Raw genomic sequence first — 22,054 nt, 5'->3', positions numbered from 1 at the left:
TGCTTTAGGAGAGGAAAAAGCCTTCACATTAAAACCAATTATTTCTATAGAACTTACTGTCTTATTAAAGTCAAGTTTATACAACATTATTGTACTATTGGACATGTCACTGAACTGAATATGGCTGTGGAAGTCAATTACCATCAATGGGATCATGAAAAACGTTATTTTCATCTGCAAAACTTCTGGTGCCTGAAATATTTCCATAATCAAATATTGGTCCTTCCAACAGGGTCACGATATCTATTCGGTTAATTTTTGTCAATACAGAGGTTAAGGCATCAGCTGAAAAACATAGAAGACACGTCAGAAGAAAGGTAAGCAGTGCAGAACCGCATAATTGTCTTTCTCAGTTACATTCACACTGCATTAATTATAAATTGCCAGCATATGTTTCTGTCTCAGTGCCTTTGGTTCTAGCAAACGCCATCATTTGTCTAAGTAGTCATTCAGCTGCCTACTTACTCAAGATATACAGCTATTAAGAGTCTTCCCTCCCTCCCAAATAAACTCATATTACAACTCAAAAGGCACAAAGAATAAGGTCAGAGAGTTCTTAAAGAATGTATGTACTTACTACTGAAATAAAGCGTCCTTCTACTGGAGCATAAAAGGAGTGTAAAAATCCTTTTACCATTCTGTTTCGAGGAACAACAGAATAGGTAGCCATGCAGGTAATAATGCATGTAAGGCTATTCATGCAGTACATTGTGAAATCTCATTTACAGTAATCTTGTTGGCAGAACACAGTGATACTGGAAATTACTTTTATGGTGAAAGAGATCAAAGTAGACTCAAATACCATGTAGGAGTGTGTGGATTAGAGAACTGCAATGAACACCATTGACCTAACACAAAAATCAAAACCTCTCTTTCAATTTGGCAAATTCAAGTGAAATGCATGGATAAAACCAGCAGAATCAGTGTCTCCATCCCTCCTCACAGAAGGTTTAGTCTTTTCTTATGACTTGCAGTGCTGTGAGGCTACCGAACTTTTCCAGGCAGCCTATTTCCATGTTTCATATTCCTTGCTATTGGAAAGTTTTCCCTAATATTTTCTTTACTGGAATTTGAGTTCATTGCTTCTCCCACCAATTATGGATGTAGAGAAGATATTAGTTCCGTACAGGTATATGCTGGATAAATATGACACGTTTCTGACATCTGGTAAAAATGTAACTGAATCTTTTTTTCCCCATCATTGGTTTGCAAAAGACATTCATGTTTTCTTCAATTGAACCTGTTGAGAGCAGGCGACAGATGAAATGGGCTATAACTTATAAACAGCAAAAGCAACTACTTGAACTTACTTGTAGCGTTTTTCCCATCTCTGGTAACCCATTTTTTTAATAACATGAAGCTTTGAGCAATAAGCGAATTTGGGTTTTCTACTCGGATTTGATTTATTTCATCCACAGAAAAATTCAGTTCTCTTGCCAGTTCTATAAAGACAAAAAAAAAAGAAAAACCAAAACCGCAAGCAAGGAAAGAAAACAACAACAAAACCGCCAAACAAAACACAAATCCCTCAACCATCCTTTCAGGCTTAAAAATATTATCTTTCTTGGATCACACAGATGTCAACAAAACTACCTGACACAAATTTTACAGATAATGATAAACGTGGCATTATATACTCACACCTTAATTTCCTAAGACAGACCTACTTTTGAATTTCCATCATCTCTGTGAGCTGTTATCATATTTATACCCAGTAAGTCACTTCAACATGGTGAAAAAGCACTCTGTGGAGACCACCTCATCACCGCTAATTTATAAAATCTGTTTTTTTCTGGTGACTGTTACTCCTCTGGGAGCTCGCAGTGCAGCTCAGCACTGGTGCTGTCATCACCCGCGCCCAGGGAGAGCTGGCTGCTGCAGCTGTAGGCCCGTGAAGGGCCAGCTCTGCCCATCAGCATATGGAGGTACAGCGGGCATACGGTTAGGCACTCCCACACGTGGCACCGACTTGCTGGGGCACTGCTGGGCTCCCTGCAACCTCCAGGGCTTTGGGAAAGCTGTCCGGATACAGAGGCAGCCCTGAGCCTGGGTAGATAGATCCTCTCAACTCCTTGGGCAAACACTGTGAGAGCAGAGCCTTTTTAGCTATATTGCCTATGAGTTTCTGTTTGATCTCCTGCAAGACCGTGGGATAATTCTTCACAGCTCTTTCCTATTAGGCATCTTTGCTGAGCAACGTGTTGCACGCTTCAGGAGGCTGGGCTCACTGTGAATTCAGGAGAAATTAAGTAAAAGGCTACCTGAAAATGTAATAGTGAAGTCTAATTTCAATATTAAAGCAGAAAAGCTTACCTGTCCAGCTAAGTCCTAGGTGATCGGCTACAATTGCCATCCTTATATCTGTCCGTTCACATGGACTCTGTGGACCTGTGATTTACAATTTCTTGATTAAAAAGGTTTTGCACAGAAAACCACAATACCGGACAATAGTTTATTATAAATAATAGCTTTAATTTGACTAAGTTGCTGCTGCTTATATTGTTTACTAGAATGGTTGTGTGTCCTAATAACCTAGAAAGCAAATTTTTTTCACAGCTTTTATTTTTTCGCCTGTGTAAAGCCAAATGTCAAACTACATGATGTCGTGTAATGAAACCAAACATGCTGACAATCTAGCTGTTAGACTGTACACAAGTTGTTTAATTACTGGTGGAAACCACCGAGATCAGATTATCGTCTATTTTCTCTACTTTGACAGAATAAATTTGCTGTCACAAAAGAAATCTTCCAATTTCTGAGTTACATCAATTTTTGAGTTACATGAATGTCTTTGGCATGCTTCACTAGCTTTCTACAGTACAGGATTTTTTAAAGTAAGAAAGAAGAGTATAATAAGACAGCACATACAGATGACAATGACAGAATGAAAACTACAGTTAAGTCACTCCACAGGCAATCACAACAGTTCATGCACTAGGATCAACAAGTTGAAAGTTTTACAAACTAGGCTTGATCTCCACGAGGTGAGCCATGAGAGCTCCAGAAACCTGACTGCCTTCATTCTCACCAGTCCTCTTACTCCTCCTCCTCTCACTGTCGGCCTTTTCAATCTTTGATTTTATAGATGCTGCCTCTGTTCTCATGTCTCTAGCAGACTTCGATGTAATGGAAGGCTGGTAAACTTGAGTAGCTTCTGATAAGGATGTGTTCCTTGATGTACTGTCTTCTTCATCATCAGAGACCTCTGACTGCATCTTTTTCTCTTCATCGGATAGACGATCCACAAGCTTTAATGTCTCACCACTAATTCCCTTAAAATATTCAATAGAATGTTTACATACCTCCCTAAGCTGATTTTTCCTTACTTTAACTGTTGTCATGGTGACGGAGGTAGATCTTACCTTTACTGGTAATTTAGAAGGAAGCTGTTTTGGTTTTTCTTTCTCTACCTGCTCTTGTTTTGGCAGGGCTGGAGTTCTTCTAGCTAGGTTACTCCTATGTGTGTTTTTTACAGGAATCCTAGACCTTGCTTCTAGACAGGGAGAAGAATTATTTTGTTTTGCTTTGTCAGGCTTACTAGCCCCTCTCACTTTACTCCCTGCATTGCTTTGGAGAGTATTTTGTGAAAAGGCTTCTTTTACTGAGCTGGCCTTTACAGGAAGCTTTGATTTTCCTCTAGTCCCTACCAACTCTGTTGATTTTTGCTGCTCTCCGTGTGGTTTTTGCTTATCTCTTACTCTGTGTCCTTGTGTTGTCCCTGCACTTTTTCCTGAAGTGCTTTTTGCTTGATTAGCTTTCTGGAGGGAACATTTCGGTTCCAAATGTTCTTTTAGCACTACATTACAGGTAATATCATCTGTAGGGACAGCAGATGAATCCAAATTGTTGTTGTTATTAAAATTATCTTTTGGAAAATCAGTGTTTTCTGTTTGCCTACAGCTTGTCTGGCTAGAAGCTGAACTCGCAATCACTGCTACAGTTTCATTTTCTAATCCCTGACCATTTGGCATCACAGCTTCTATCTTATCTGTCACTTCGCCAGGGCCATCTTTCTTCAGAGTCATGGTGGAAGCAGAAATTCCCATTTTAATTGGTGTGCGCAATTTGGGATCAACTTTAGAAGCGTTTACCGCTGTCGATGATTTTTCCAGTGAGTTACTACCAAGTGTTTGTTCCATGCAATCTCCACTGGCCTGGATGATGGGCTTATGTTCAACTGCTGTTGTTTCTACTGGTCTCTCTAGGTCTGTTTCTACAGTGTTGTCCCCTGCCTGTGGCTGTGTGATGGCAGTGACTGTACTTTTATCCCCTTCCCCCTTGTCCCCTGACTTCCCTTCAGAAGTATGCTCACCAATCTGAAAAAATTGGAGTCTTTCTTCAACAAAATCCCTCTTGCTCATGTCAATTGCACCACTGCGAGTCATCTCAAACATCTTCCCTTCATGAAATGGGAAGGGGTTGGGCTCGCTAGTTGGCGTACTTTCATCTGTTGGAGTTCTGGCTGGAGTTGTATCAGGTGTAGTTGCTTGAGATCTGTCTTCCACTGCCAGACCAAATGGCTTAGCCTCATCATCCCTTGATTTAGTCTCAAACACTTCATCGTCACCTCGGTTATTGGACCACGGATCAAAATCCAGACTCTTGGTGGCCACCGTTTTGAAAGGTGTTGCAAATTCTTCATCTACTTTGTAGCTGAAATACGTATCTGGAAATACAGTCCTGTCAGGGTGTCTGCCTTCCAAAGTGAAAAACTGTGCCCCTGACTTCTGTTCACTCTTATCTCCGGCTTTTTCAGAAGCTGGACCCTTCAAAGGTGTCTTGTCTTCTTCAGGGCCTACCTTGCCTTCCTCCTCAATGACTTCAAGCTTACTCTGGCTAAAGCAGCGATCAGTCTGCTTTAGAATGCCTTCTGTAGTCCATACATCCTTTTTGGTTTCAACTGCCGGACCTGCAAGTTTAGAATCACTCTCAGTTAAACCATCATCTTCATCTTGCAAATCATAACCATCAAGAGAGTCAATCTCTGTCGCATCGGTATCATGGGAGAATTCTGCAGTGGTTGCTATGGAACACTCTGTGACAGACTGGTCATTGTTATTCCCATTTTGCACTACATCATTCTGAGGTGAATCAAGCCCAATGTCAAACTCATTAGGTTTCCCAGAAGTGGGATGTCCTAACTCTTTCTGTTTCTCAATCTTTTCAGGGGCTCTGGGTTTTGAGATTTCTTTCTGGTCATCTTCCAGTTCTTTCAGTTTGAATGTATACTTTTTAAGTGGAACAGGTTGATAGAGAGATTCATCATCACTGGAGTCACTGACATCCGCTCCCGGTGGCACAGGAGATGGCGGCTGTACTCTAATGACAGGTTCAGCCAGTTGGCATTTGTCAAGTTCATCTTGCAAGTTCACTTCCGTCATCTCCATTTCACTCTCAGTGGAATAATGAGGCTTCTTTTCTGACTCGCCTTGATCTGCATCCAGTGGTGGAGGAGGAGGGAATTCAATGTAGGCAACTCTGTTACCTTTGGGTCTTTTGTTAGAGTCCTTATTTATATGATTAGGTAATGCTTTGTCAATCTGTGGTTCCTCAACCTCTGCCTGTTTTACAGATGTTGACTTAGCCTCTGCTTCCTCCTCTGATTCCTCAGATACCTCAGGTATAGGACTGGGCTTGCCTGGGATATAAGCTATTAGTGAGTCGGGTGTTTTAGACGTAAACTCGTAACTCACTTCCTCTGAACTCGGTGTTTCTGGTGTTAAAGGGCTTTTACCAGAGCTATCTATAAAGGACACTTGTTCTAGTGTGTCATCTTCTGGACTACCTTGTGGAGAAGGAGGTTGTTTCTGCTGTCTAGCTGTGTAAAATGTCCCCCTTGTCTCCTGTACTGTCTTACTCTCCTGACTGACAATTTTTTTAATGTTTCCTTGTTGTACCTCTTTCTCATATTGCTTTCCTACTTGAACAAAACTGACATAAACAGGTAAGGTCTTAATTTCTTTTACTCCCTCAGTGCTTACTAGTGGTGCAACTTTATCCAAGTAATCACTGGCACCGGGCTCAACTAACTCACTTGAAGGAAACTCCTGTCCTGGGCTACATTCTAAAGAATCTGGCGATTTGCTAGGGGATATCTCCATTTCCTCAACAGGAGGACTTAGACCTATTGAGCTCTGCTGCTTGGTAACTTTTCTGATCTCTGAATGCTTTGTTTTTTCATCTTCCATATAATCAATCTGCCTCTCAACTTTCTCCTTAATCACAGCTGACTGGGATACTTTAGCTGAAAGTTCATAGACTCCATCAAGCGTGGTTCTCTTCTCCTCAACAATTCTGACCGGAATGTGGGACACACCAATTTCTTCTTTCCTTTTGGATATTTTATCAGCCACTTCACCATTACGTTCCCCCTCCCTGACAACAAATTCTCTGTATAAAACCCTTTTTGAGGGAGATTTCACAGTCAGTTCCTTCACTTCTTCTGAATGAATTCCGTTCGCTGCCAGTTTGTGCTCTGTCACAGTGATAAATTCACTTTTTTTGTCAGTTTTAGCTTCAGCATGATCAACGTGGTTTTCTTTTACTGTATCTGGAACCAGCACATGTGAAAGTTTTTCTTTTTGTGTTTTATGATTAGAAGTTCCAGGACTTTCCCACGTCCTATAGATTTTTTTGTCCCAGTGTCCCTTCGTTGTCGAGTCTGAGCCATACGCCAGGTCTTTTACCTGTGGTTCTGAAAAGTATTCTGGCACGACTTTACTCATCTCAGTTCTTTGTTTTTGTGTGTCTGAAGCACGAAAGTCTTCAACGGCTTTCCCTTTACCTGGAACAAAATCTTCCTGTATTTTCACCTCTTTCTGTAAAGCTGCGCTCCCATCAATGACCTCTACTTGCTTTGCATGTTTCTCTCTGGAATGAAACTGATACACTGGTAACTTACTTTCTTGCAATTTCTTTACTGGAATTTTGGACTGGCCATCCAGCTTTTTTTCTTCTTGAGTTATGTCCTTACTCCTTGGACTTATACTTTGTTCGAATTTAAGCCTAATGGAACTGAGCTTTGATTGCTTCAGCTGAAATCCAGTCTGTGAAACCTCAGGTACTCCAGTCTGCTGAGCACTTCCTTTGTGTTCCATAGTTTGTTTAGAGTCCTCTGCAGGTTGCACAAATATCCTTTTTTCAGGACTGCTGGGCAAACTGGACGCTTTTCTTTCATCCACCTTGGGAAAGTATTTCCCATCATGTGCATACTGCTTCACCTTACTCCATTCATCATGGGACGATGGCAATTCAGAGAGCAGAACTTTCTCAGGGCTGCTGCTGGCAGAGCTCTGGCTAGAATGTATTTCTTTGCCATTTTTTTTATGCTGCTTTTTCTCCGGAGACTGTAGCTCATCGTTCAACTTCTCTGTTTTATCCCGAAAAAACTGTGATACTTCAGTCAGTTTTTCTTCTGCCTCTTTAACAGTCCTGTCCACCCTGTCTTCGTATATCAACTTTTCTCTACCTCTGTCTAATCTGTCCTCAGTAAAGCGCATCCACATCGCATGTTTTGGACTACTAACATCTCCAGTGTAGTGTAACACTGTCACTTTATCATAATGATCATCTTTAGACATTTTACCTACACCATTTTCAGATACATCTTTATAGATTTTGGAGAGAATCTCTTTTCTGGGGGCAGTAGCTACTTTTTCTCTGCATCGTTTATCAGACCCCTGTAACTCTGCACTAGGGGGTAGAGCATGGTCAGTAACTGACTCCTCAGTATCAGAATGAGACACATCTAGCTTTTCTGAAAGAAGCATTTTCTCAGCAAACCTGTAAGACTCCCCTCTTAGTTCTGACAACTCATCATCATGGTATTCTATTGAGTGCTGACTCAAAAGCTTCAGTGTTTTGTAAGAGTCATCAGACATGAGTTGAGCAGAACTAGGGCGACTGTCTTCTTCCTGGGACACAGGAGTGTTAACTCTAGAGGATTCCAGATAAGAAGGAAGTGACTCTTCGGCCGTGAGCTCCTCTTCTTCTTGCTGACCTTGTTCGTCTGAACAAGGAAAAGCATCATGTCTTTCCAACTCTTTTAAGTTAATATCTCCCCGAGGTAAGTCTTTCTGATACACATACATTTCTTTTTCTGGATGCTTTTTTGTTTCTCTAATAATGACTTCAGTAGGTTCAGCCTGATTACCTTTTTCAATATGGACCTCTATTATTCGCTCCAGTTTGGGTTTCATTTTGCTGTCCTTCTCTGCATGTTGTGGTGAAGTTTCAGCAGACTTGCTAACATCGGATGTTACTGATGATTTATGTTCAAACAGACCTGCCAGTTCTTTGGAAGGGTCACGTCCAGACTGAAAGGCTTTCATTATGTCATGAACAGACATTGTTTCCTCAATTCTTTCAGACGTGCTTTCAGTGCATGGAGGTTTATGATAAACCATCCTGGTTGTCGTAGTGATATGAGTTTCTTCTTTTACTCGGACACCTTTACTAAGGACACACTTATGGTCGTCATCTTCACTACTGCTGGCTTTCATTTGAAAAGCTTTAACCTTCTCTTTAATAGATCCAGAAGGTTTTTGCTCCACCTCCATAAACGTAGGGGTAGGTTTCGAAGCCGGTAGCTCCTCTGCTTTCTGCTCTGGAACTTCTTCGGATGATGGCTCATAGCTGCGGATAACATGAACTACTTCAGTTCTTGTTTCTGTAATGACCGGAGGAATGGGTACATCGTGGAAAAGTGGTTTTGGCCCTGTGCTTTCAGCACTTTGTGGGGCAGAAGGTGTCTTTTCACTCCTTGTTTCAAAGCCACTGTCAGATAAGGGACTTTTATCTTGATCATGTTGAGAAAAGTCATCTGGAGACTCTAAAATAGTATCTGTTCCAAAAAAGGAATCTGCAATTTTACATAACTCCTTTTCTGATGTTGAAGGCCTCATGGAGGCTGGAGGCATTTTAAGTTTATGTTCCTGCAAAGCAATGGCTGGTTTTAAAATGCGTTTTTGTCTCTCTTCACCTTCTTTTTTCCCCTCTTCAAACTTGTACTTTATGTTTGTTAATGAACTGCTACCGATATCATTTGCTAAGTAATCAATAACTTTTGACAAGCTATAATCCTTTTCCGACATGGTTTTAGTTTTAATTTGGACCTTCTCTGGAACAGATATAGGAGGACTTGTCAAAGCTTGCTGTCTCGCTTCATCAATCTCCTCTGTACTGAACTCTACCCAGTCATCCTCAGACAGGTGTCCTTGATCACTTTTGGATACTTTAGCCGACCCTTTACTTTCTAAACACACATCTTTTTTGAGAATCTCACTAACTTTTACTAAGTCCTCTTTTACTTTCTCGACAATTTTAAAGGGCTCTTCATCATCAATTCTACCCTCTTTTGGTATCTCAGGTTGGAACGGTTTGTCCTCTGCGACATCTGTCTGCAATATTGCAGTCATTCTTATTAGATCCTCTTTCATTTCAGCAACATCTTTCAGTATCTCCTGACTGGAGGATAAAGAAGATGGTGTGGATAATTTGAGAGCAGAGGGTGCTAAAAACAAGGATGATTTTATCGGAGATGAAGTTCGATTAAAGGGAGGCTGTGTGTGTGCCTCTGTAGTCAATGTTTTAATAGGTGACAGTAACGCAGCAGCTGATTTTGTAAGTGAAGACGATTCTGGGAGCTTCTTTAATGCTGGTTCAGACAAAACATTGACTACAGAATATACCGGCACTGTTATTGTTGATGAAGTTACTGATGAGGTAGTTGCAGATATTGACCCAAAGGCTGTGTACAAAGCACCTGCAGGAGGAGTTCTCATTGACTGGAAAGCTGATGGTGCTGAGGACACAAATGACCTGAGTGGAGAAAATGACATTGTTGTAGCTGTTGAAAACACTCTCTCAGCTGTGTCAGCAACTGCGTTAGCAGCACAACTTGCAGAATGTGCAGCTGCAGCGATCTTGTCTTGAAACACAGCTGCAGCTTTGGATCCATTTATTAAGTTGGCAGAAGATGGGTATTTCAGAGGTGACACAGATCCATTAAGCAACGGTACATCTGTGTGCCCAGCTACATGTTTTGCTGGCGACGAGAGAGACGAGGCCATCATGACTTTAGAGGATGAAACAGCATCAACTGCTGACTTAGCAGGTGACACCACTGACTTGAGAGGGGACGATAAAAGTGAAGATGCTGATGTGATGACTGATTTAAGTGGCAAACTTGAAGAGTACATGTTAATGTTGGATTTGGGGGATGCTGGAGGTGTCATGGTTATGGATGATCTCTCCAAGAGAGATCCTGCTGTAGTCACTGGAGATGTCCGAGAGGGGAATGTGGTAGTGGATGCCAGCCCTTTTAGGCTAGCAGCTTCTGTGACTGCAGGAGCTCTGACGAAAGAGCCTGAAGTAACCTGTATATTGTACGGAGGCTGCGACACCACAGTTTTTATTGGTGAAGAGATTGTCCGAAATGATCTAATTGGAGATGCTACATCACTAACAGATTTAACTGAAGATGTGGTAGAAGCTCCTAATGTGGATTTGATTGGAGAAGCAGAAGAAACAGACCATATTGATTTTAATGGGGAAGCTGTAGGAGTGTTAGAGGAAGAGCTTGATAAGGAAGTAAAGCCTGATTTGGTTTGCCCAGGCACTGTAATTGGAGCTGTTGTCCATGACTGATATGGCCGTGTTGAAAAGAATGGCTTGTATGAGTAAGTAGCAGGTAGGGATCTTGTTGCTCCTGCACTCCGTTCAACTGTTTCTTAAATTGTTAAATTAAAATCAAACGTAAAAATCAACAAAAATGATTAAAAAACAGAGAGACCAGAGAAGAAAATTGGTCAGTAAACGTTGTAATATTACAAAAAGCAAGTACAACTGTTTGCATGAGTTAGGATGAAGGAGGCAAAAGAAGATTTAAAAAAGGAAAGAACAAAAAATAGGAGTGAGCCATATACTGATGACTGGTCCAAACTAAAAAGCAACATGGAATGAGAGACAGAAAGCACATAGCAACCAAATCAGCAAACAATGAAGAACAGAAAACACAAAAAAGGAATCCATAAGGTAAAAATAAAGCCACATCAAAATTTCTTCTCTTACTTCCTATTGACTTTCTGATGTGCTACTTCTGAAATATTCATATCGGTTCTATTTTGCCTGTTTAGGTATGTCTCTGCTTTGTGCAACTACCAGAATTATCCTTTTAATAATTTCTGTTGTTGTTGTTCTATTCAGATATCGAACCTATACAAAATATAAACTTGCATAAGGTGACCATAGATAGCTAAAATATTTATTTTTTTTTTTAATCCACTCAGCTATTTCATGCAGAACCCAAAATTCCTTTAAGTGACAGGCAATTGATGTGCAAACTGTGAAGCAACTGGAATAAATTCAAATCTGTATCTCCCATGCACAATTCGGATATGCTTCACACTCACAAAGCCAATAAGAGCAAGAGCTTTTCTGAGTCAATATTTTAAAGAAATAATAAAAATAAAGAAATAAAAGGAACTTTTGCATTTGTTTCTCATGCGATATTCCTTTTGTTTGGTAAAAAATGAAGTAAAACTTTACATGAAATGATTTTTAAGAAGCATATGTCATACATGAAATATGGAAAGTATGATCTATGATAAACGTGAGCAAGCAAAGCAACTGAATCAGTTTTTATTCATGCACAATATATCATGTCAAAACAAGCACAGGTATTAATACATTTTGTATGCTGTATTAAGCACAAATATGTAAACCTTACAAAATCATTTCACAAGAGGCCATTAAAAGAAGAGTACACTTTTTCTACAAGATGTAGTGTCTTGGTACCTTTTGAGGAGATTTCTTGTATCAGCTCAAAGACAGACCTGTTCAACTTTACATTTCTCAAAAGGTAACACGAGAAAAGCAGTCAAAGAACAATATGTTATGCAAAAACTTCCTGGCAAGGACAAACCTGTTCACTGTTATCATCCCCCAGAACACTCAGCTTATCCATAGGCATTTCAAACAAATCATCATCAACCACGTTTTGCATCACAGGGGGTTCTCATGCCAGAAGACAGGATTTCTGGGAATCCCATTACAGCGTACGCATCCTCTGATACAGCAATAACATTCAGAGAGTTGACACTGAAAGTAACTTAGAGGGCTTTTTTTTCTTTAAAGTTGGAGTTAGAAATGGAGCTAAAATATCCAAACAACGTATTCAACATACCTTTCTCTGAAGTTACACTAATAATTTGTCAAACCTGCTTGATCTGTCTTATAGACAGACAGTAACTTACAGTGAAAGAAGCTTAACAAGGCTAAAACTAAACTGCTAAACTTAAAGCACACACACTCTCATAGAATAGTGAATATTCGGTAAGCCACAGGTCCATATCCTGCAAGGAGAAATGTGCTGGTCCTATAGAAGCCAATTGAAACCCAGAAGGCGATGTGGATGGCTGGTGATATTGCAGTATGAGAATATTTAGGTTGAAGAGAGCTTGAATACTAGGCCTGACTGGCATAGCCTATGCCAAGAAACATCCATTTTTCCTTCCAATTTTAATTTTAAGTGCAAACACACTTCTTTTTTTCCCCCAAAGAAGAAAACATAGTGTACTTCATTAAATGAGCTAGACTTTATTCTGAAGATTAATTAGCAGCAGCTGCTAACATTCACCAAAAGTTCATACAGTTCCAAGTCCAAGAGACAAACCCCAAATCATTCTGTAAAGAACTAACAACAAAACAACTTGTTCAGTAGTTTCTGTCTGGAAATGTCTTTACAGGGACCCCACTGCGCTGTGATGAGCCAGTCTATCACAGCTGGCTAGTGAGGCAATCAAACCAACAGGCTCCCTTCTTAACTGCTCTTTCTCCTGTTAAATCATGGTTTCAGACATGTTTAAGATGCTTTTTTTCTGTGCTTCTTATTGCAGTTGAGAAGAACCACCAGTACAAAGAAAATTGAGTAATTTACCAGTGTGTGCAGCTATGTCATAACTCAAACAGCAGGGAACTGGGCAATTTTACTGTTTTGAAACAGCAAAGAGATCCCCACGACTATACAAGACTTCAGAGTGGGATAATATTCTGAAGACTGGTTTTCTATAACAGCCCTTTTTGGCTACTGGACACTTTTGGCCTTAGAAGTTTCCATCACTCCGCATCCAAGATTTTATCAGAAAACAGATGCTAATTACTATCTTCTGTGCACCAGCCTATACTTCCTTGCTTGCAGCTGGTAACTGAAAGCACCAAGTGAACCCATACAAGTGGCTCCTGCTCAGCCTTGCTCCTCCTCAGCTGCAAGCAAACAGCCAGGGCCAAGCAGGTTTAACCCACCGCTGCACTTCCCTGCTGTGGGGACCTCACTGCTGGGAAGAGTCGAGGGGCCCTTTATTCCCTTTCCCTGAGCAGGGGTAAGGGCAAGGAGGCAGGGGAATATCCCATCTGCCTCACTCTCTTCTGCACCGGCAGGGGTGCAGAGGAAAAAAAAAATCTGTATGTGTGCATGTGCACGCATGCATGAGCTCGTGTGAGTGAAAAGAACAACCCCTGCCACGACCAAAACTGTGGGAGCTGTGCCACCAAAGCCACAAAGGAAATAGGTAGAGGTTCATCACTCATATCCAGTCACTGGAGCAAACAGCCTGCGGTGTAGAGCAGCCACAGCAGCAGCCCTAGCTCTGTGCTGGGTAGTGTGTGCTCTCTAGAAGAGCTGCACTTCCAGGATCACACCAGCATGGTGGAAGTGGCAGTTGCTGACTACATGCTATGTGCGCACAGGACGTGATGCTCAGGCTGATGGCCAAACCACTATCTACGATCTCTCCTGGCAAACACAATCATTTTTGCATACCCTTTTTGGGTAGCTCACAGCCTTAAGTAGCAACCATTGCCAAAAGCGATAGAATAGTTAATAGTCAGGAACTTCTACTGTGTTAAGTCTTCTTTTTTTTAAGTGCAGCTCAAGTGGGTTTAGTTTTTTTTCCCCTCCAACTTTTTGCAAATGGGACTTAATGAACATTCGGTGAATAAATAAGACTTTTTCTTTTTCCCCAGTAAGGCCTGAAAAACTAACTGTAAGCAACATACACAGTCATCAAACTCCTTTCAAGCAACTTCCTTTTCCCTCTCTCTCAGTTCCCATCAATCTTTTGACGATACCTTAACAGTCCATCAAGATGTCTCAGCAGATCTGATAGCTTCTTCAGATGTTATATGCTTGAAGTCTTCTTCCAGGCCTGAGAAGTGTAATATACTCTGGAGCACATCTGATCCAAAGAAGCCACAGATCTTATAGGATAATTAAACAGCAGCCATCCAGTGGGAACTCCCAAGACCCGATGAAGTTTGTCTATGGATTTTATGGAATTATATCAAAGGGTCTGTTGGCAGGGTAGCAACTGAGAAGTCATGAGAGGAAAAAAAAAGGCAAGAAAAAGGCTGGGAATGGGGAACAATAGCAGCCAACCTCAGACAGGAGGGGTGAGGGAAGAAAAGCTAAGCCAAATACATTACTTTATTTAAGAGGGAAGGAAATGAATGCCACAGGTCTGGTCAAGGGGAACGTAAGTTTAAGAGAAAGCAATGTGTGGTGCCAGGGAATAAAAAGCATCTGCAGGGAACAGAGGAAAAAGGGAGGGAGAGGAGAAAGAAGAGGGAAAATATACAATATGAGAGAATCCATTTTGGCTAAGCATCTAAACATTTAAGCGCTTGTCTGAATGGCATTCTCCAGCCTTGCTGAACTTCTGCATAACATTCCCTTCTACAGCAGCTCTCTCTAATCTTTCAAAGGGAAGAGAAATAGACTCTTTCTGAAAGCAATTTGCAAACCTTCTACTCTGGAGTTACTAGGCATTTTTAAACATTATTTTACTTTTACTTAACTAACACACGTTATTTGCCAGTCAGGATTCTTCAAGCTCTCACAACACAGGAGTTCACAGACCATCCAAGAGTTTTGTTTTAGATAGGTGTTTTTTTCTTTTTTTCTTTTTTTTTTTTCCAGAGTGACACCAAATACAACGTTTATAGAAAAAATGTCTCTTCTTATGCAAAATCATGTATATATGGTTTAGTACTTTGGTAAGAGCAACTCACTCATTCCAGGCTCAGTCAGATAGCTGTAGCGCTTACGTAAAGCAAGGGAGACAAAGTTCTGGCGCCGGTCAGCCTTCTCCGTCTGCAACAAAACAACGCTGTTTAGCGCCTTTAGTATCGCTATCGCCCATTTGAACAGATCATCAAACCTCAGCATGATGGGCCACATTTTGCAGTACACATCCCCACAAGGGAGAACGGATGTTTTCGTTCAGCTTCAGGAAGGCATGCTGAAGCCAGATTTGGGCAAGCAGGCAGGGAATGGACAGAGCCAGTCTCCATTCCTGTCCGCCATGTAATGAGTGCCGGGCACTGCGGAGCAGGGAGCGTGGCTGTTGGAAGTGGCAGGAACCTGCTGGGAATGACTACCCTTCCGGAGCAAGCAGGGAAGGGACTGCAACCCTAAGAGGTGACCCCCATGGGTTCACTCCTGCTCACATCATCTCTGCTTAGGAGGTAGAAGAGCTTAGATAGCAGATGTAGCTCATGATCCTGCCTTAAAGTATCTCAATACTATGTTTTCCCATTATCACTTAATAAACTGCTTCACACTACTGGAAATCATATGATACCATTCATTCTCTGTAAAATAAACAACCTTTGGCTAGAAACAGGAGATCAACACAGAAGACTACGGATACAGACATAAAACATTCATAAGAGTACAACTTAGACCGATCAAATATTTCTCCCCAAATTAATTTCTCCTGAAAGCACATACACCACAATGTACACTGGCTTTAAAGTGAATACATTAAGGATGAAAAAGGCATGGGAGAGGATTTTTTTAATAGGCACAAAACGCAAAGATGCAGATTAGAAAGCAGACTGCTATTGTTAACTAAGAAATTGCATCATAAGCTGCTGCGTTCAGTGGCATAGCTGCTAGTGTAATGTCTTAAATATTAAAAGTCCTTCAGAGATCAACTCACTTGATTATGTGGCTAAAAATATGGTTTGTTTAGAAAGAAAACTATTGTTATAGCTATATAATAGCTCACTGGGAACAAATCCTGTGGAGAAAAATTTATGTGTTTGCTACTACTGATTTTCAACATGTAAGGAGTGTTTGGGGTTTTTTTGTTTGGGTTTTTAAACTATTATTATTATTTTAATCAGCAGGTGGTTACTGCTATTTATTTGCCACTAGGAAGAGAGGAAAACTTTCCTGCTAGGTAAATGGGGTACATCTATGTAGCTTCTTTTACAAGGTGATCTCATTTATTACTATCTCTAACATGTAAAGCCCACCCCATTTCCTGACAATCTAATGTTGCAGTTTCCAGCAAACAGTGGATTTTTAAGCTGCAAATATCTGACGTTTATTTGGAAATAGATTTGTACACAATATTTAGAGATTGCTTTTGGCTACTTTGCTTTTTCAGAAGAATCCAGTTTATTTTCAGGAGTAAAATACTATAGGCCGCTATTGTGGCCTCAACAATACTACTTTCCTTCTCAGAAACAGAAGTTACCAAAGCATTGGCAGTATTACTCCAAGAGGTAAAATCACATCCACTGAATTCTTCTTGATTTCGCCAAAAATGGACTTGGTCTGAATTTTGTAATGATATCCTTTTTCAGAGGAAAACAAGATAAATTTTACACTGCTATTGTTCAATGCTTGGTTTAATTTCATAATATATAATTATGTTTTTTCCACATTTGTGCACTTCTACTGTTTTGCATCAGACTATTGGACATCGAGGATATGATTATTCTGTAGGTATCATTTCAATGCCACAGTTAAAAATAGTTGTTTGTTTTTTCTATAACATTACTTTTCTTCACTAAATCTGAAGGAAATAAAAACAGAAGACAGTGTTTATATTACCTCATCATCTTGATCTGACTCTGTTTCCTTTTGGTCCCAAGATGCATTGCAGAGACAAGGAATATTATAATGGACAGCAGGGAAAAGAATATCAGGATATGAAAAGGACCAAATTGGGAGCACAAAATGCAAGCTGATTTATAAGGCAAAGCAAATCCAAAATGTCAACACAAAAGAAAAAAAAAATCTTACATCCAGTGCAAATCAACACGTGACATGACTGAAAGCATAAACCTATGATTTGCAGGCTGAAGCATGAGCTGTAAACAGAATCATAAAAATTATAGGAACTTGACACCACAGTAACAAGAGACTTTAAAAGCGTTCTACATACAGGAAACCAATAAAACATAAATTTAAAAAGCCTTTATCATATTCCAAAGCATTCTCATTACTGGCATTTCACAGGGTTTCTTTATCACTAGCAGGAAAGAAAAAAAAAAAAAAAAAGACAAAAAACTAAAGGAGCAAAAATAAACCAAACCAGCCCTAAGGAAAATGTTTACTTTTCCTAACGAATACCTTTTTGTGTGCTGGCAGAGTGATATTCAAGTTGCAAACAGCTGTTTGTGGCAGTCCTTTTGTAGTCTTTGGTTCTTTCAAAAACGATAATCGACCACAGGGTTCCTGGCTGGTGTCTCTAACCTAGAAAAGAAATTTTAGTACAGTGTAGTAATAAGTAGTAATTCAGATACCTAGAGAAGCTTTGTGGAGAGTTTCTCAGAGTTTCTTTCCACAAGAAGCTATCTAATGGGTACAGTCCAATGTTACTGAGCTGGAGCTCAGCCTGAGGTGCTGAAGGGGAAAAGGGGTTTCCATGAAAGAGTTAGATCAGCCTGAAGGTCTCTGATGGTAAATCCATGCAAGACAAGGTGTTGAGTGAGTCCAGACAGACAGTTTCATACTGAGATATTACTGAGACACATTTTCTGCTCACCTTCATTTTTTTCTGCTGTGTTTTTCACTTGTGGTCACCAAAATGCTTAAAAATTTTTTTGCTAAGGAAAGTGAGCATACGTTCATAGTAATTTAAGAGGTGAACAGTCTGCACGCTTTTAGGAGGCTGTTCTGCTCTACAGTGTGTTATTGAATGTTCCTGGGAAATAGTGATCTACCACCAATATTTTGGAGGTCTAACTTGAGATATGGTTTTAACAAGAGGCTACGAATCCCTGTCATGGGTATTCTGGTCCCAGCTCTGCCAGCAGCTCTTTTGTTGCTTCATGCAAAGCACCTTCTCCATATTATTCGCAGATCAAACGGTGACACATCCTTGGGGCAAGTTAGTCCTATCAGGCTGAAAAAGTGTTATCTCTGGGGTGGGGTGCAGGGAAGGGGGAAATATCAGAATTATTTGGCTTGTTTTGCTTTTACCTTGATAGAGAATGGCAGTCTATTTTCTTTGAAAGCATAAAAATTAAAAACAAGCTGCTGTCCTCCTTTAGTCAAAGGGGCCAGATTTCCATAGCAATCAACGTAAATAGGTTTTCCTTCCAGAACCTACCAAAGCAATAAATAAAAGTCAATAAAACCTCTCTTCATAGTAGATTCATGCACATAGGTACATAAGTATATCATGATTTCCCCCATCATAGTTCCTGAGTTTAGCACACATCCCAACTCACATTAAATGTAGCAACAAATTAGAAAATTTGTGAATTATGGCAAGGTATTATGAGTGCAGGCAGTTTGGGAAACGATGAGCTACATAAGTGGCTTTTCTGGAGTAAGAATGGGTAGATTTCCTTCAAGAAACAGCGTGTTGGTGAGTACGTATGTATTCACCACAAACCAGCCCTATTCACGACTGTGTGTCTGCGGGGCCAAGGAGAAGGGCTTCCAGGTCAGCCGTCTGCAAAGCCCAACCAGGGCTTCTCGACAGCAGCACATGTGAAGCCCACTGCAGACTGGCCTGGGGCATCCATTTGGAGACAGGTCCTCATGCTCCCCCCTGCCTTGTCCCTTTTTGGCTTCCTTTCAAGAAATTTATTGACTCAGCCTTGCTATGAACCTTTACTTAATGGGCTTGTAGTGGCTTTTGCGGGACCTGTTGCCACTTGGAAGACACACTGTCCATTTACAAGGAGGAAGCTGGCTGTGAGTAAGAAATATACCTCAATGTCTTTGCTTCTTGCAACTTCTTCAAAGTTCTCTTGTTGCTCCAAAGTTTTGTCCACTTTGTCATCAGTCATGCAGAAGCAACGCAAATTAGATTCCACAGGGTCATTCATTTTGGCAAATATCACAAACTTTGCCATATAAGGAACACATATTAATTCTCTATAAAGCTGTGTTGCCAGCCCAACGGTCTCTAGTACTTGATGGCAGTCTGCAAGCCAAAATCTGTGGGGGGGGGGGGGGAAGCAAACCATTAAATCAGCTCTTTATTATGCTCAAACATTTAGCTCAAGCCTTTAAAGAGAAACCATGTCCTGTGACCCTTGGCCATTTTGCACGCGTACTGTCCTTGCAGACTTCCCAAAGCTTCTACTCTCAGCAGGGCTTTAACCATCCAAAAATGGGAATACCTGGCAATGAGATGTTGATATACTTATTTGACCCTTCTCACACTGGTATCTCATAAAACTCCCTATTTTCAGCCTCATTTGAAGCCAAAGCAGGGAAATTGTATTTCTTGTGACCACACACCGTGTATATTGTAATGTACCGATGCTTCACTGTACATTTGATTTGCCGAAACAACCTCATTTATAACACACATGTACAACAAAACCACATCTCCAATATAGGTTGAAATCGAATATGCCCACAGTGAAGTTTTCCAAGGAGACAGACATTATACTGTTATCTTCTCATCTTACGATTAAGAGTTTGATGACAATTTTGATACAAGTTATAAATACTTTAATTTGTAGTTTGTTTGAATCTTCACCACAATATTTCAGCTCTGATCTATTTCATTCTTTCAGCAATTCTCTCTCTTTATAAAGCTTTTTATAGGTGCAGATGTTATGTACTGAACAATAAACTCTTTACCTGGCATACTGTGAATTCTCTCCATTAGGATGCATGATTTTGACAGAACCTGTTGAATGCCTCCAACCAGCATATAAGTCCACTAAGTCCATCAAAATTAATTTCAAACCATGATTTTTTTGGCAAATGATATTTTTGTGAAAGCAATTTTACATAATTTTCAACTAAAAAGCCCACAGCCAGAAACTGAATGTCTTTCACTTTTTAAACAAATAGGTTTTTATGAATCCCCCTAATTTTTTTATTGAATGAACGTTTTAAACTTTCCCTTTCTGTTGCTGTCTGCAGAAAAACAAACCCTTGTGTGGCACCGCAGCCTTTAGGGAAACACCATGTGTGATTGCCAGGAGACATCACTGCAGCACAAAAGGCCAGGACAAAGCTTCACGTGCAGCCCTGGATGTGTGGGATGATGATACATAGTGACAAGGAAGCATCTGGTCCATTACCGCTTCATCAGTCTTGCAAAAGACTTACAGAAAGCCAAAAAACAACCCCACAACTATGCACTTTGCTAACCAAGGGAAACTGCTCCTCAGGTGTGTTCTGCAAGCTCTGTTCCCATACCTGGCTGAAACATTGGTTGTGAATGAGACACAGTCATTGGAAAACGTCAGCGGAGTCGTGCCCGTGATATCCTCCCACTGCGCAGGTGAAGTGCCTCCTGCGTAAATATAAACCATGGAGATTTTCTCTCAAACACCGAGCATATACAGGCTACATAAGCATATCTTTATCTTATTTTGCTTTACACATAAAAAAAGAACATAGACAACAATGTTCTCCCACAACCGAGCTACACGTAACGTATTATTTTATATGTTACACAGCAGAAGACGATGCCAATGAAAGCAAAGTACATACCTCTAAGTCAATAGCAAACCCCACCTTCATATCAGCTAGGACAGAATTATTTCTGCGAATTGCTATTACTGACAATCACGTTTAATAGCCAAGGCTGAAATTCTCCATACTGGCTAAATATAAAATAGCATTTAGTATCTGCTGGCAGAGTTCTTTTACAATGGCACGAAACCAGACTCTGGGCCCAGGGAATCAGTGGGAGCATTTCAAATGACCTCAGCTGGCTTTGCTCAGGAGAACTGATCTGAACGCTACCGGACCAAGCACACCAGTGTTCCCTTACCGGGCAGCACGAGCTGTACAGTTATGAGAGCGAGCGCAGAGGCATTGCTGCCACAGAAACCTTTGCAAAGCGTATGATTTTCTCTAACCTGTAATGCTACATAAAAGTCGAAGGCTGGGTGTCGTGTCTCCTTTGTACCCGTTGGTTACACCTTCTCCCGACGGAGGCGGCACAGGAATTGTCATGGTTATTGGCTTATGAAATTTTCTTCTTCTTGGCTCCACAGTGACAATGGGACTGAAAGTTGCTTTGTTTCCAAGGATTTTTTTGACAATCTCCTCTGGAACTGGTTGAGCCTGTCAACACAGGGCAAGTATTTAAACTAGAGCTACAAATTGGTTATAGACATGGAGAACTGTTTCCCAAAAGATAATTCAATTTTCCTTTTATTTTCTGTAGAAATTTTATTTCTTTTTTTTCCCCAGGCAGCCTTCTCTATAGCTCTCGAGGGTGGTTATTAGTACAATTCATGCTTAGTATTTTTCTCAACAGCTCACTTATGATTTCCTAATAGCTGACTTGTAGAGCAAAACTAAATCTCAGAAGGTTGCCTGCAGTATTTGCTTTGAGTTTTTCAGAGCATGTTTGGTTTTGTTTTTAATTTACTGTGATGGGTGTTATTGAATGCTATCTCAAAATGCAAAAAGAGGCCCGTTTTGCAGGACTAGACACTCTGTCTGGGAGATGCTGAACAATTCCTACATCTCTGCCAAACGCAAATCCATGCTCCTGAGGAACACTGAGTACTCCAACTTACCCCTGTACTCAGTGTTTCCTATCAATATTCCATTATTGATTTTTAGGAAAGAAATACTTGTTTGGGTCAAATTTGTACAGAATGCATTAAGCTATAGAAAAGCTATAAGCAAATTTCAGACTTTCTACCTCCATTTTGTGCCTTGAAAGGTTTCCTAACTTTATATGGGAAGAAAAATAGTCAGTACGGGAAGACATGCTATAGAATTTTTGTAGTTTTTGTCACATAAGATCTGAACTCAAAAGTGACAGAC

The 22,054-nt window shown here is 40.5% G+C and overlaps 1 protein-coding gene across 5 annotated transcripts in view; it reads right to left on the bottom strand.

Annotated features, from left to right (window-relative positions):
- ANK3 (ankyrin 3) overlaps positions 1-22,054 on the bottom strand; it is a 375,046-nt gene that overhangs the window by 24,030 nt on the left and 328,962 nt on the right. For 4 of the 5 annotated variants that reach the window (XM_064464766.1, XM_064464768.1, XM_064464770.1 and 1 more), the window contains 9 exons: positions 21,133-21,340; positions 20,465-20,561; positions 19,015-19,243; positions 18,275-18,400; positions 17,423-17,545; positions 15,067-15,148; positions 2,314-2,388; positions 1,311-1,442; positions 142-285 (listed from right to left, as the gene is read on the bottom strand). In XM_064464766.1, coding sequence (XP_064320836.1) covers positions 142-285; positions 1,311-1,442; positions 2,314-2,388; positions 15,067-15,148; positions 17,423-17,545; positions 18,275-18,400; positions 19,015-19,243; positions 20,465-20,561; positions 21,133-21,340 — 1,216 coding nt within the window. Of the gene's footprint in view, positions 1-141; positions 286-1,310; positions 1,443-2,313; positions 2,389-4,312; positions 10,730-15,066; positions 15,149-17,422; positions 17,546-18,274; positions 18,401-19,014; positions 19,244-20,464; positions 20,562-21,132; positions 21,341-22,054 lie in introns of all 5 variants that reach the window. The other variant, XM_064464771.1, reaches the window with a different exon arrangement.

The sequence above is a fragment of the Phalacrocorax carbo genome, chromosome 13 (genome assembly GCF_963921805.1).
Source record: "Phalacrocorax carbo chromosome 13, bPhaCar2.1, whole genome shotgun sequence".
NCBI classification, from domain to species: Eukaryota; Metazoa; Chordata; class Aves; order Suliformes; family Phalacrocoracidae; genus Phalacrocorax; species Phalacrocorax carbo.
This window is presented reverse-complemented; position numbering and strand designations above follow the sequence as displayed.